We start from the raw sequence: 15,872 nt of genomic DNA, 5'->3' as shown, positions 1-15,872 counted from the left end.
TTTAATGACCCCTCCTCTTCGACTTCCCCTTAAGCAAGTCTGACAACCCTTTGAAGAAACCTTGCCGCTCTCTGCGGTCTTCACAAACTTCTTGTTCAACTTGGTTTAGCCTCTCAAGGACTTCCTGCTGAATCTGTGGCTGTGGCGGCTGATACACCGGTGGAGGAGGTGGCTGATGCTGGTACCCATAAGTCGGGTAACCAGTAGTCCATGGTCCTCCATATGGTCCTTCAGGATGAAGGGCATTGTAGTCCCGAGCTACTTGATACGGATCTACCTCCGCATAACCATAGTGGTAGTTGTAGTGGGTGTGCGTTGGCTGCTCGAATGGGTTGTATGCCGCTGACCCATCATACGCAGGAATCGGGTTATCGAAACCCAAAGGTGGTACCACAGGTACTAAGTTGACATCTGGTATAGGGCTTGACGGACCACCATTATATGGGTCCTCTTCCTCCTGAAGTGGCGGATAATGGCTGCCACTTGATGGCTGGGGAGTACTAATCCGAACTCCACCTCGCACGGACATCCGTGCGTTCGACCTTCTTCGCCTCGGTGGCTCCGGAGGCGGCTGCTGCTCTACTGGCGGTGGTGGCGGTGGCGTAGCTGCCACAAACTGTTGACCCACCGAAGGATCCTGTGGCTGCTGATGATGCGAGTGTTCAGACGGGGTGAAGTACCAATCATACTGGTTGAACTTCTCCATAAAACTGTCCGGTCCGCTATATGGCGATCCATGGAATGATGACCCATCTGAGATTTCAATCGGATGATTCGGCGTTCCTGATGCAGGTTCCACGGGGTCAGTATCCTCGTCCATGTCGTTTTCCCCTGAAAAGTGGTCTCCCGGTCCAAGTGGGTAAAAACCCACGGGTTCTGGCAAAAGGTTAGCCGGGTTAAATCGGCTTTGGAAAACGGGTGTTGGGTCGCCAAAAGAATGGTGAGAATTGGATCTCTGAAGAGGTATGAAAGCTGGCGGCTGGTTGTTGGGCTCGTTTTCAGAATGGGGCCCAAATGAGTGTTGGTACGAAGGAGAGGAGCTAAGGGATACTGATCGCCTTCCGGGTTCGACATAGAGCCTCCATGGCTCTTGCGGGCTGGTGCTCATGGTGATGGAAGGAGTACGTCGATGCGACGGCCCGGCCTCGTGATCATGTCCTGACACGGGTCCTTTGCCTCTACCGCGAAGAAATCTGGGTGGCATGATGACCTGCATAAAATAATCAGACAATAACAACAATATAATAAAAGACTCAAAATAAAACAAAGCAGAGTTTGTCCTATGTTCAATGTCTAGACTTGGAACTCGAAGAATGTGCAATTTGTGCACTGAGATTAAACACAAAAGGCTAGTGTTTAATTCACTCAGTGTTGGCTCTGATACCAACCTGTCACACCCCTAATTTCCACGTGTCACCGGTGGGCCTGGTGGGGGATTACGTGACGTAGTTGATATCATCATATGTCAAACAACACAAATTATAATGCACAGCGGAAGCAAATGAAAATAGATTTATTTCAACTATTAATTGTAATATCAAGTGTCACAACCAGTCAAAATAGATCCACAGGCGGATCGAAGAAAAAGAAAGAAATTGTTCAACAGATATATGCATCCCAAAAGCTTGCGAGACTCTACGATGCTAAGGAGAAACCAGCCTATTGCGTATAGCACCTGCACTTAATCTTTTTGGGGAAAGTACGTCAGTTTGCACTGGTAAATACAATTTAACTGACTCATTTTGAAAAGGTTTAAAAAACAATTGATTTGAATGCACAAGGCACAAAACATTTTATAACTTGGGAATAATTAAACAGAGTTAAACTTGTAAAAGATTTACATGTTTGTTAACCGTTCAGTCGCCCGAGTCGTATCGGGTTTAAGGTTAAATGACACACCACATGGTATAAGTCCGCGGCGGGAAGCCAACGTTAATACCTTAAAAATAATGGACATAATACCGGGTGTACGCCTACACCCGGGTGTCAAGGTCGTGGCCAAAAATGATGCCAAGGATATCCGGGACATGGTCATTAAGCTCCCAAAGGCATAAAAACAAACAACACCAAGTTTTTAAACGGGTCCCATTGATAATACCCAACTACTAATGAGATGGGGTCAATCGCCCGACCAAGCGGTATTTTATATACCGTACCCCCAAGCCCGTATAAGGGAAAATAAGTTAAAAGTATTTACCTGAGCAAGTATAACCACAATTTCAAAAATGCATGTGTCTTTTACTGGGCTCCTATTCTGGAACGAAGGTTATAATAACCTATTAGAATCCTAACGGGTCTTTTAACATAGCCTAAGCTTAGACCGGTTAGTTTCGAAGAATAAATATGGTTTAATCGCGAGGAATGAGAAAACCGGGAAGGAATGTGATTTAGACCCTACAAGCTTGGATACTTGTATAATATGGGTAAACTAAACACATTCTGAATTTTGAGACTTAGATGATATGGTTTGACCCGTTTCGGCTAATATGCGTGAACTAGTCACATAAACCGATCCGAACGCGAAAGTGTGTAACGAGTAACCACATAAGTCATATGCAAGTTTCCTGAGATTATATGCACCAAATATATTGTAATATCAGTAAGGTATGTCCAAATACGCCCCAAATGTTTTTAAACGCCATTTACGCCTCATAAGGGCATTTTGGTAACTTTACATAGGCCAAAAAGGGGAAAAACGGAAAATCCGAGTTTCTAACTTTAGTCTACTGTTATTATATATATTTTTATAAAATATATCAGTAGGTATTAGATCTTTTATATATATAAACTCGTTTTGACATATACTATGTCGTAAAAATGCCTAAAAAGGCGATTTGAAGCCATTTCCGGGTTTTAAAAGAAAAGCTGATATTTTCATATTTCCAGAAGGCTCAAAATATTATATTTAACATAACAAATCAGTAGAAAAAGGTTTGGGGTCAAAAGGTTATGTAAAACTCATTTTAGGACCAAAAAAGGGGTAAAACCGGCATAAGCCGAAATAAGCTTAGACCCTCTAGTTATGCTCAGGCTAAAAATGAATAAAAATCTTTAAAATTCCCAAAATATTATTATATAACAGTGGGTATAAAGTTTTGGTATAAAATTCGGGTTTAGATAGGTTATGCGTTAAATACGCTAATTATTTATTAAGAAAGCTTCTAATTACGCTAACGAGCATAACTCTTAATCTAGACCTCAAACTGATGTCAAATTTTGGGGACAACTTTATATTTCAGTAACTAAGGTGTCTACCCTTTTACATTTTCAAAAATTATAATTTTTGGACATTCGGGCATAATGGTCAACATATGGGCATTTAACGGAAACATGCATATGAACAAGATATCTAATGAACCACATTGTATAATCACAGGAGGATATACTAACATGTTAATAGGTTCAAAAGAAGCTCTAAGGTATTTTTAATCTTGACTAAAACGGGTCAGAACTGAAAGTCAAAGCGAAAGTCAAACTATGCGACTTTCGGTTCCGAACCGGGTCTAAACAGAAAATTGTCGAGTTGAACATGTTGGAACATGTTCTTATACTTATTACCAAGTTATATTAATGTTCAAACAGGTTACATTCAACCTACATTGCTAATTATGTGTTAATTTGAAATTTAGCATTCTGTTGACTTTTTATAATTAGCTTTGACTCGACAATTAGCATGCTTAGAGTGGGAATCTGGAAACACCCTTTTAAGGGTTTGTTACCCACTTAATTACCTTCCTAAAGGTATCTTTAATTCGTGATTAGACAAAGCACATTATGCTTAATCACGAAGTCAAACCTTAATTACGACGGTTTGACTTTTACTTAATTAACTAAGCTAGAAAGGATTAAAGATGGTTAAGGACACTTACAAGAGTCCTAAGATGGATTAGAGAGCCTAAGAAAAGAGTTGGTGACCAGAGGAGCTCCAGAAAATCCTTAGCCAAAGTTCCAAAATGAGCAAGTCTCAATGAACAACTTGAACTCTATTTATAGTGAACCCAATGCTCCAAGATCATGCCAAGCAAGTCTAGGGTAGTTACAAGATCAACCCAAATGTCCCTAAGGGTCTATATACTGCCTAGGAAGCCCATAGAATCAGAATTTTACGATTTAAGTCGGTTAAAGGGCTGGACAGGCAGCTGTCCAAAACATACTGCCAGCGAGGGTCTTACGGACCGTAAGCTTGAGGCTTTACGGTCCGTAAGGACCTCTTGCGGACCGTATGCTACATGGTTTGCGGTCCGTAACCGACTTTACTGAAACATGGTTCAGGTGCCCACCTTACGGACTGTAAGCCTAAGGCTTTGCGGTCCGTAACCGATCCATGCGGAACATTCCCAGGTACCCTGCTTACGGACCGTAAGCCAAGGGCCCTGCGGTCCGTAAGCGATGGCCAGAAGACAAAAGTTTGCAAACTTTTAAGTCTTGACCATGCAACCACAAAATTCGAAACATGCATTTCTTTTGCAGCTTGTGTGACCACTTACACAGCCATTGCATGAAGGGAAGACTCTTACATGTTCCCCATTCCATTTAACTCATATGTCTTGAAAATTTGACGGAGAATACCAAGGATATGTCTTGGATTTTCTTATAAGTTGGCCAAACTATAACAAAACTTATTTACAAGGATTTTTATTTAGATTTAGGAGTAGTAACTGTAACAACTGTCACGAAAATCCATAATTAGGATGGTAATTAGGTAATAAGGAAACCCTAATTGAGAAACCCAAGTAATTCCGCATAAACCCTAAAATTTTCATAACAATCGGAATTAGGATCAGGGCCCCTAAAACTCAGGGGGGGTTAAACCCTAGTGATGTTTATCTTCTAAATTGCTGTAGAAACGAAATTGATTCGTTTAACTTGCTCACCAAGGCTAGTTTGGACACGAAACAACCTAGGCTAAGAAATAGACCCGTCGCGCCACGCGACGGGTACAACCGTCTCTCTCGCGTGGCGCGAGGGAGTGTGTTTTTCAGATATAAATAGAGGGGATTGGCACTCGAAGTTCAGTGTTCATTCGACGTCCCAACTCTTAATACTCTCTGAGATATAGACGAAATAGTTCACAAACACACACGATTATCGAAACGCTGCCGCAATCAGGGTAATAACTCGATCGCTATTACGATTCAACGTCCGATCGATTATAACTATCCAACGATAGTCCAGGTGCTGCTCAATTGAGCTTGTACTTTGATTATTCGTCGTGATTTCGACTTGAATATTAGAGTGTTGTTCGAATTCAGACTATGCTCTGTTATTCGTTGTGAATCCGATTGAATTATCGAGTATTGCACTGATTAATCGTTGTGAAGGTTTAATCTCGTGAATTGTCGTAACTGCTGTATTAGTTACTAACCTGTCTGTGTGTGCATTGTGTTAAACTAGGTGTAATCAAGGCTAATCAGTAGGCTTATATCTATTGCTCGTTAATCTGCAATGTGAGTCATTCTTCTTTTTAAATTGTTTTCTCACAGTTTGTGAGTAAGTATTACAATACCTCAAATTATTTTTAAGGTTATAATTACAGGGATTAAGTCTTTGTAATCACCAAATTACAGCTGATATGTGGGGTATTGTGCACATTACTATTTTTATCACTCTATGTGAGTGAATATTACTCTATGTGAGTAATTATTACTCTGTGTGAGTACACCGTCACTATTAGGGCAACGGGACCCAATAGTGGTATGACCACAGTCACAGAAATGAATCGAGTGACAAATATCCATTCTTGATAATTGGTTGATAGAAACATTGTAATCGCTCTTAATACTGTAAATTATAACTAACGGGTCGTTTTAGAAAACAGAATGATTCACTCAGTATTTCCCCGCTGACAAAACCTTTTTCAAACATGTTTCAGGTGATCTGTGTGATCCAGGAAAAGTGCAGTAAAGCACTATCAAGCTCAGAGAAGTGGCTCAGTGTAAATAAATGAATAAAACATGTTTTGGAAAATAAAGATTTCTGTGTGAAATCAACTTATTGTAAATTATGGGATTTATCCCTTAAACTTTGTGTAATATATTAAACGAGCATTTTACGGTGAAAAGATCCTGTTGTAAAAAGACGTCCGCTGTCGCATAAATTAAATACCACGGGTACCACTGAAATCTGCATCGCGGGCCCCGGCTCCGTCCAGGGTGGGTCGGGGGCCGCGACAGAAGGTGGTATCAGAGCTAATAATTAAATTGAGCCACTGATCGAGTATGGGTAAGCAAAAGTTGTTAACTGGCTATTCTTAGTTACAGTATGGGTAAGCAAAAGTTGTCTGCTATCTACCACAAACTAGATGTTGTATCTTCTTCTAAAAATCCAGTAAACTTAGAAGAAGGAATCTTTGTCCGCAAGGCAAACTATGAGAATCCTCTTTCCCCAGAGAAAAGGGATTCGATACTTAAAAAGAGTCAGGAGAAAAAAAAAAAAGAAAGAAACCCCGAACCAAGAGAGTTAGGTTTAGCCTAGAAGTCCAAAAATTGAGTAATAGTGCACCTTGGGAAGATAAAATAGACGGGAAATGGGCAAATCTCTATATGCTAGCTACTGTAGCAGAAAATGCTAATCCCTAAATATCCGATAAGTTGGGTCTAGTAAGAGAAATCACAATCCCGTAAATAAATAAAATCCCAGTGTGTTTATTTCAGTTATTTCTGTACAAAAAGTAATATGCAATAAAACTTCAGTGTTTGTTTGTTAAACTTTGTTCCAAAGTTTTAACATTGCATTTTGCATATATGCTATGCAACATGAATGAGATGTCGGAAGCATTCCAGAATCTCAACTTATATCCAGTGCCTATCGAAGTCTCTCACGACTTTACTGGTTACATTGCTGACATAGAAGAACCTGTGGAATTCAAAGCTCCACCACTGGAAAAAGCCAAACCTAAAAAGAAGAGAAGATACGTAGGGTGGAGGAAAGTACGCCGTAGGAAACCTGCCACTAGGAGACTCCCTAAAATAGAAAATCCTGTGATCATGAGCAAGGGAAAGGAAATAGAAACTGGAGAAAGTTCAAAACCACCTGAAAAGGAAATAGGAATAGATCTGAAACAAAAGGGAATAGAGATTGGCGAAAGCTCTAAACAATCTGAGGAAATCACGTTCCAGGACGAAATAGATCGCCTACTGGAAAATTGTGATGTTTTAGAGCCTATCAACGATAATCTCTTCTCTTACCCGGCTACAGTTCAATTCCCACTAAACCTAGGACCAACTATTCCAGACCCACTAGTTCATACCAGACCATTAGGCCAAATGGAGGAATAGTGGACCAATGACTGGCAATTCCAAAATATAGTCAACAGTCCTTATAGTTTCCTTCCACAATTTGACCCAGAACCACTCCCAAATCCTCTCATGAGTAATGAAAACCTAGCTGAACTCCGTCAGTTCGGTGAAGAACTGATAGGTACAGGTAATAGGATCAGGGAAATGGGGGAGCATCTAACTTGGAAGTACGATGAGAGGGAGCATCGTTACTAGAACCGTCAGTTAAACCACAGAAAGCCGTATTGTATGATAGTAACTTAAAATTCTGTAAAATGGGCAATAAAACTCTGTAAAATATGGTGTGTATGGATGCATATACAATATACCATAACAAAGTAAAAGTCGAGAAATCGACAATTTTGGTTATGCCTGTATGTTGTGATAATCTATGTGTATCTATGTGAATTTTGTCATTTGATAAGTTAGACACTAATAATTTTACCAATTAGCAGATGGAAAACGCTAATAATGAACCAATTAATGAAGTAAATCAATCTGAGCAAGAACAAGAAGATCAATATATATCTCGACAAGATATCGAGCATTTTATCGCCCAAGGGATAGCTCATGCTATTCCAGAAATTGTAGCTGCTGTTCAGAAACCTGCCGAACCACAATTAATTCCTTGTAAACGTATTCCAGAAGATAACGATAGTAACAGCATAAATGGAGGCGGTAATCATGATGATCATGATCCGCAGCAGGCCCCACTCCCTAAAAGAATGAAAGCTGCAACGCCTGGTTGCACTTATAAAGAATTTCTTGCTTGCAAACCCGCTGAATTTGCAGGTAACGAAGGGGCAACTGCAACACTGCGTTGGTTAGAGAAAACCGAGGCAGTAATTGCAATAAGCAAATGTGCCAAAGAGGATCAAGTGATGTATGCATCAAATTTGTTCAAAGAAGGAGCACTCGAATGGTGGAACACGGTCCTCCAGGCAAAAGGAAGAAGGATAGCCTATGCCATAGGTTGGGAAGAATTTAAGAGTTTGGTAGAAAGAAAATTCTGTCCCGAATACGAGAAGGAACAGATGGCAAACAAATTCCTTAGTCACCGCATGATAGGAGTAGATTGTCGGGGCTATACTTCGACATTTTTTGAATACGCAAGGGTAGTGCCATCACTGGCTTCGCCAGAACCGGTACTTATCTCTCGTTACATCTGGGGTTTAATTAGTGAAATCCGAAACATCGTTAAAGCCGCGAGACCTCGTACTATTGACGATGCGGTAGAATTAGCTAATACCCTGACGGATGAATTGGTACGCACAAGAGAAGAAGATCGCAAGAAGGAATTAGCTCAAAAGATTACCCAGGGATTTCGTGTGGGTAATGCCAAGAAAAGAGGAACCGGGCAATCCTCATCATCTCCTTTCTGCAAAATTTGCAAAAAGAAGCATTATGGACAATGCAACATGGTTTGCAATTTTTGTAAAATGAAAGGACATCGGGAAGAAGACTGCAGGAAGAAAACAAAAGTTTGTTATAATTGCAGAGAAAGGGGACACTTTCAATCTGAATGTCCTAAGTTAGCTAAACCTATAGTTAACCAAGCCAAACCCACGGAAGGAACAACCAAGAGAAATGCACGTGCATTCCAGCTAACCACTCAAGAGGCCGAACTCATTCCAGATGTGATAGCTGGTACGTTCTTAGTTCACAACGTATTTGCAAAAGTATTAATTGACTCTGGTGCGAACCAAAGTTTTATAAATACCTTGTTTTGCCAAGATCTTAAGTTACCATTAACCACTCTTAGGCAAAACTTCACAGTAGAAACCGCAGAAGGAAATTCTGTGAAAATAGATAAAATCTGGCAAGAAGGAAAAATAGAATTATTAGGCCATAAGTTTTCTGCAAATTTGTTACCAATGAATTTAGCAGGATTCGATGTAGTATTAGGAATGGATTGGTTAATAGCCAACCATGCTCGAATCCTATGTGACAAAAATGCAGTAGAAATTCAAACCCCTTCAGGAGAAATAATTTTAATTACTGGAGATAAACCTCGAAAGCCACTGAAATTTATCTCAGTAATGAAATTGGCTAGTTATTCGAGAAAACAGGAAATGGTGTATATGATTTCAGTAATCATTAACACTAAAGATAAAGAACTTCAGGACATCCCCGTAGTCTCAGAATACCCAGACGTTTTTCCAGAAGAATTACCTGGATTACCACCTGATAGAGAAGTAGAGTTTAGAATTCATTTAATTCCAGGTACTGCACCAATAGCTAAAGCACCATATAGATTAGCACCTACCGAAATGCTAGAATTGAAAAAGCAATTAGATGAATTATTAAGCAAAGGATTCATACAACCTAGTTCATCCCCTTGGGGTGCACCAGTACTGTTTGTGAAGAAGAAAGATGGATCGATGAGAATGTGTATCGATTATAGAGAATTGAATAAGGTTACGATTAAGAATCGATACCCACTACCTAGGATTGATGATCTTTTTGATCAATTGCAAGGAGCTAGGTATTTCTCAAAGATAGATTTAAGATCTGGATATCATCAGTTGAAGGTACAAGAAGAAGACATACCTAAAACTGCTTTCAGAACTAGGTATGGTCATTATGAGTTTACAGTCATGCCCTTTGGATTAACGAATGCCCCAGCAGCATTCATGGACATGATGAATCGAATCTGTAAACCATACTTGGATAAATTTGTGATCGTTTTCATCGACGATATACTTATTTACTCCAAAAGCCAAAAAGAACATTGTGAGCATTTACACGTTCTCTTAACTGTGTTAAGAAAAGAAAGGCTTTATGCCAAATTCTCGAAATGTGAATTTTGGCTGCAAGAAGTACAATTCTTAGGTCATGTGGTAAATCACGAAGGTATCCATGTAGATCCTGCTAAGATAGAAGCCATTACGAAGTGGAAAGTTCCACAAACAGCTATGGAGATAAGAAGTTTTCTAGGCTTAGCTGGATACTATAGACGATTTATCAAAGATTTTTCTAAGATAGCCGTACCATTAACTAAGTTAACCTGTAAAGCCGCTAAGTTTGAATGGGGACCTAGACAAGAAGAAGCCTTTAAGATTTTAAAGCATAGATTGACGAATGCACCAATCTTATCTTTACCCGAAGGAACAGAAGATTTTGAAGTATACTGTGATGCTTCAAAGTTAGGCTATGGATGTGTATTGATGCAACGCAAGAAGGTAATTGCGTATGCTTCTAGGCAATTGAAAAAGCACGAAGAAAATTATACGACTCATGATCTAGAATTAGGAGCCATAATTTTTGCCCTTAAGATATGGAGACATTATCTGTATGGAAGTAAGTTTACTGTTTATACAGATCATAAGAGTCTAAGATATATATTTGGGCAAAAAGAATTAAACATGAGGCAAAGAAGATGGATGGAGATGCTAAGCGATTACGACTGTGATATCCAATATCACGAAGGAAAGGCAAATGTAGTTGCAGATGCCTTAAGTCGTAAGTACCATGAAAAACAGAAACGAGTCCGTGCTTTGAGGTTAAATCTACAAGTAGATTTAATGGCACAAATCAAAGAAGTTCAGAAAACAGCGATCCAAGATGATGCTGAAGGAATGAAAGGTTACTTAAAAGAACTAGAACAAGGAAATGATGGAATTTGGAAATTCCATAAGAAACGAATTTGGGTACCTAAGAAAGGAGAATTAAGAAATAAGATCTTAGAAGAAGCTCATAAATCTAGGTATACCATGCACCCAGGAAATAATAAGATGTACCAAGATTTAAGAAATAATTTCTGGTGGATAGGAATGAAAAAGGATATAGCCGAATACGTATCCAAGTGTTTAACTTGTTCACAAGTTAAGGCTGAACACCAGAAACCTTCAGGACTACTACAACAGTTAGAAATGCCTGTATGGAAATGGGAACTCATAACAATGGATTTTGTTACTAAGTTACCCAAAACAAAAAGAGGGAATGATGCAATTTGGGTAATTGTAGACCGATTAACCAAATCAGCTCATTTCTTACCAATGAAAGAAACCTTTAGCATGGAAAGGTTAGCAAAACTATACGTGGACGAAGTAGTATCCCTACATGGAGTCCCACTCTCTATTGTATCGGATAGAGATAGTCGATTTACTTCTCATTTCTGGAAAAGTTTTCAGAAAGCAATGGGAACTCGACTAAATCTAAGTACTGCATATCATCCACAAACAGACGGACAGAGTGAAAGGACAATACAAACTCTAGAAGACATGCTCCGAGCATGTGTAATTGACTTTGGTGGAAATTGGGATAGCCAATTGCCATTAATTGAATTCTCCTATAACAATAGTTATCATTCAAGCATCGAAGCTGCACCATTTGAAGCACTGTACGGACGTAAGTGCAGAACTCCAGTATGTTGGGCAGAAATCGGAGAAAGTCAATTATCAGGCCCTGAAATTGTACAAGAAACTACTGACAAGATAACTCAGATTAAGGAAAGATTGAAAACGGCTCGAGATCGTCAGAAGAGCTATGCAGACAATCGTCGTAAGCCTTTAGAATTTCAAGTAGGAGATAAAATACTTTTAAAAGTCTCTCCTTGGAAAGGAGTAGTACGATTCGGAAAGAAAGGAAAGTTAAGTACAAGGTACGTTGGACCATTCCCAGTAATTCAACGAATCAGACCAGTTGCTTATCTTTTACAACTACCAGAAGAATTGGCTGGAGTACATGATGTATTTCATGTATCCAATCTCAAGAAATGTTTAGCAGATAAATCCCTGGTAGTACCTCTTCAAGATGTAGAGGTGAACGAAAAGTTAAAGTTTATAGAGAAACCACTACAGATCGAAGATAGAAAAGTCAAATTTCTCAAACACAAACGACTAGTGCTAGTAAAAGTCAAATGGGAATCCAAGAGAGGACCAGAATACACCTGGGAACTGGAATCGGAAATGAAGCGAAAGTACCCTCATCTATTCCAGTAAATCTCGAGGACGAGATTTTTCTTAAGGTGGGGAGGATGTAACAACTGTCACGAAAATCCATAATTAGGATGGTAATTAGGTAATAAGGAAACCCTAATTGAGAAACCCAAGTAATTCCGCATAAACCCTAAAATTTTCATAACAATCGGAATTAGGATCAGGGCCCCTAAAACTCAGGGGGGGGGGGTTAAACCCTAGTGATGTTTATCTTCTAAATTGCTGTAGAAACGAAATTGATTCGTTTAACTTGCTCACCAAGGCTAGTTTGGACACGAAACAACCTAGGCTAAGAAATAGACCCGTCGCGCCACGCGACGGGTACAACCGTCTCTCTCGCGTGGCGCGAGGGAGTGTGTTTTTCAGATATAAATAGAGGGGATTGGCACTCGAAGTTCAGTGTTCATTCGACGTCCCAACTCTTAATACTCTCTGAGATATAGACGAAATAGTTCACAAACACACACGATTATCGAAACGCTGCCGCAATCAGGGTAATAACTCGATCGCTATTACGATTCAACGTCCGATCGATTATAACTATCCAACGATAGTCCAGGTGCTGCTCAATTGAGCTTGTACTTTGATTATTCGTCGTGATTTCGACTTGAATATTAGAGTGCTTTTCGAATTCGGACTATGCTCTGTTATTCGTTGTGAATCCGATTGAATTATCGAGTATTGCACTGATTAATCGTTGTGAAGGTTTAATCTCGTGAATTGTCGTAACTGCTGTATTAGTTACTAACCTGTCTGTGTGTGCATTGTGTTAAACTAGGTGTAATCAAGGCTAATCAGTAGGCTTATATCTATTGCTCGTTAATCTGCAATGTGAGTCATTCTTCTTTTTAAATTGTTTTCTCACAGTTTGTGAGTAAGTATTACAATACCTCAAATTATTTTCAAGGTTATAATTACAGGGATTAAGTCTTTGTAATCACCAAATTACAGCTGGTATGTGGGGTATTGTGCACATTACTATTTTTATCACTCTATGTGAGTGAATATTACTCTATGTGAGTAATTATTACTCTGTGTGAGTACACCGTCACTATTAGGGCAACGGGACCCAATAGTGGTATGACCACAGTCACAGAAATGAATCGAGTGACAAATACCCATTCTTGATAATTGGTTGATAGAAACATTGTAATCGCTCTTAATACTGTAAATTATAACTAACGGGTCGTTTTAGAAAACAGAATGATTCACTCAGTATTTCCCCGCTGACAAAACCTTTTTCAAACATGTTTCAGGTGATCTGTGTGATCCAGGAAAAGTGCAGTAAAGCACTATCAAGCTCAGAGAAGTGGCTCAGTGTAAATAAATGAATAAAACATGTTTTGGAAAATAAAGATTTCTGTGTGAAATCAACTTATTGTAAATTATGGGATTTATCCCTTAAACTTTGTGTAATATATTAAACGAGCATTTTACGGTGAAAAGATCCTGTTGTAAAAAGACTTCCGCTGTCGCATAAATTAAATACCACGGGTACCACTGAAATCTGCATCGCGGGCCCCGGCTCCGTCCAGGGTGGGTCGGGGGCCGCGACAGTAACAACCTATAATTCCATAGCCCTCAATAAAGATGAAACTTTATTTATTCAGGAGCAACCGGTTATCGTATGAGATGATCATCAATTGATTTAAGGATCTTGGGATTTATAAAAATGTCGGGTCGCTCAGAGGTGATTTATAACGTGTCGCCCTTGGGTCGTTCAGAGGTATTTTAAATACATGACGCCCCTTTTTTATTAGAAATCCTACCACATATCTCTTTATTAAAATCCGGTTTCTCTGACACGCCTGTCACACATGACACGTGTCTTTATTCTAATGGACAGGAATTTTCAAGGTGTTACAACTGCTTTATAATTTCTGTATCATACATACATGTGCATCACATTTCATATTGTCACACCATTCATTACATACAAACTTTAGTGACATACATGATGCACAAAGCACAGTTAGCACAGTGAGTGGATAACTCAGAAATATACTGACAGTGTCAGTACATAACACACTACATAATACATGTAACACACTAAACATTAGACATTACACTTAACACCCTACTAATCACCTACTTACCACAACAATTTACAATTTACCCCTTCTCCCCTTATGTAATCGGCCCAAAAGGGACCCACCACAAGATTTTCCAATCTTCATAATATATCCTCCTAATGTTCACTTGGAATTGATGAAGATTTGACATGTACTTTTGTAGACACATAATCCATTGGGTATTAGCATTTGATTATAAGTTAACCACTATCATCTTCTTCACAAAACTCACTCTCTCCTCTCCTCAAAAAAGCTCGGCCGAACATACCATATACACCACCACCATTTTTCGGTTTTCAAGCATCCATTCCAAGGTTACTACAAGGTGCTAGAAGATCATTAACGAAGCTCGGTGCTCACGGATCTTGAAGGACCTCTACCACAAGCTTTTATCCACTCATTTTCTCCATTGTTCTTCCTAGCTTTAAGCTAGTTGTAAGACTTCTTTAAACTCTTGTTTATTTCATACTCTTAGTGAGTGGATAACTCAGAAATATACTGACAGTGCCAGTACATAACACACTACATAATACATGTAACACACTAAACATTAGACATTACACTTAACACCCTACTAATCACCTACTTACCACAACAATTTACAATTTACCCCTTCCCCCCTTATGTAATCGGCCCAAAAGGGACCCACCACAAGATTTTCCAATCTTCATAATATATCCTCCTAATCTTCACTTGGAATTGATGAAGATTTGACATGTACTTTTGTAGACACATAATCCATTGGGTATTAGCATTTGATTATAAGTTAAACACTATCATCTTCTTCACAAAACTCACTCTCTCCTCTCCTTATAAAAGCTCGGCCGAACATACCCTATACACCACCACCATTTTTCGGTTTTCAAGCATCCATTCCAAGGTTACTACAAGGTGCTAGAAGATCATTAACGAAGCTCGGTGCTCACGGATCTTGAAGGACCTCTACCACAAGCTTTTATCCACTCATTTTCTCCATTGTTCTTCCTAGCTTTAAGCTAGTTGTAATACTTCTTTAAACTCTTGTTTATTTCATATTCATAGTGGTTAAAAGATATATCTTGATGAAAAACATGAGAACACTAAAGATCATACACATAGATCATAAACTTAAAGCTTAAACATAAAGATGAAACATGATGAAATAATGTTAAAATGATCTTGTTTTGAATATGTTGATTACTTGTTGATTTCTTGGTAATGTGATGTTGATCATCCTATAGAACTTGTTAGATGATGATTAGAAACATGATTTAACAAGATTAGGAGATGATTATGTGTTTGCATAAAATAATTATCTTCTAATAAAAAGATGAACTTGATAAATAAGGATGGTTTCTTGAAATATAAGTAAACAAAGTGAGTTGGTGATCATGTAGATCTGAGATTTACAAATGATTTTCTAAAGAAAACCAAGTTTAAAAGACGGTTTTTGAAAGATCATGATTCTTACATATACTTACACTATTTTTGGAAATAAAATAAGTATATTGATGCTAGTAAAACAAGAAGATGTGGTAAATAAATATTTTTGTAAAATGTGTTCACAAGTTGTGAACATCTAAAGATTTCGAGAATGAGATTTT

The 15,872-nt window shown here is 38.8% G+C and overlaps 1 protein-coding gene across 1 annotated transcript; it reads right to left on the bottom strand.

Annotated features, from left to right (window-relative positions):
* Position 1: 1 nt before the first annotated feature.
* LOC118487572 (extensin-like) lies at positions 2-14,575 on the bottom strand. The gene is made up of 3 exons (XM_035984525.1): positions 14,558-14,575; positions 584-1,210; positions 2-490 (listed from the first exon to the last, which is right to left on the bottom strand). Exons 1-3 carry the CDS (start codon positions 14,573-14,575, stop codon positions 2-4), a joined length of 1,134 nt encoding a protein of 377 aa, XP_035840418.1.
* Positions 14,576-15,872: the final 1,297 nt, after the last annotated feature.

Source organism: Helianthus annuus, chromosome 15, assembly GCF_002127325.2.
Source record: "Helianthus annuus cultivar XRQ/B chromosome 15, HanXRQr2.0-SUNRISE, whole genome shotgun sequence".
In the NCBI taxonomy this organism is placed as follows: domain Eukaryota; kingdom Viridiplantae; phylum Streptophyta; class Magnoliopsida; order Asterales; family Asteraceae; genus Helianthus; species Helianthus annuus.
This window is presented reverse-complemented; position numbering and strand designations above follow the sequence as displayed.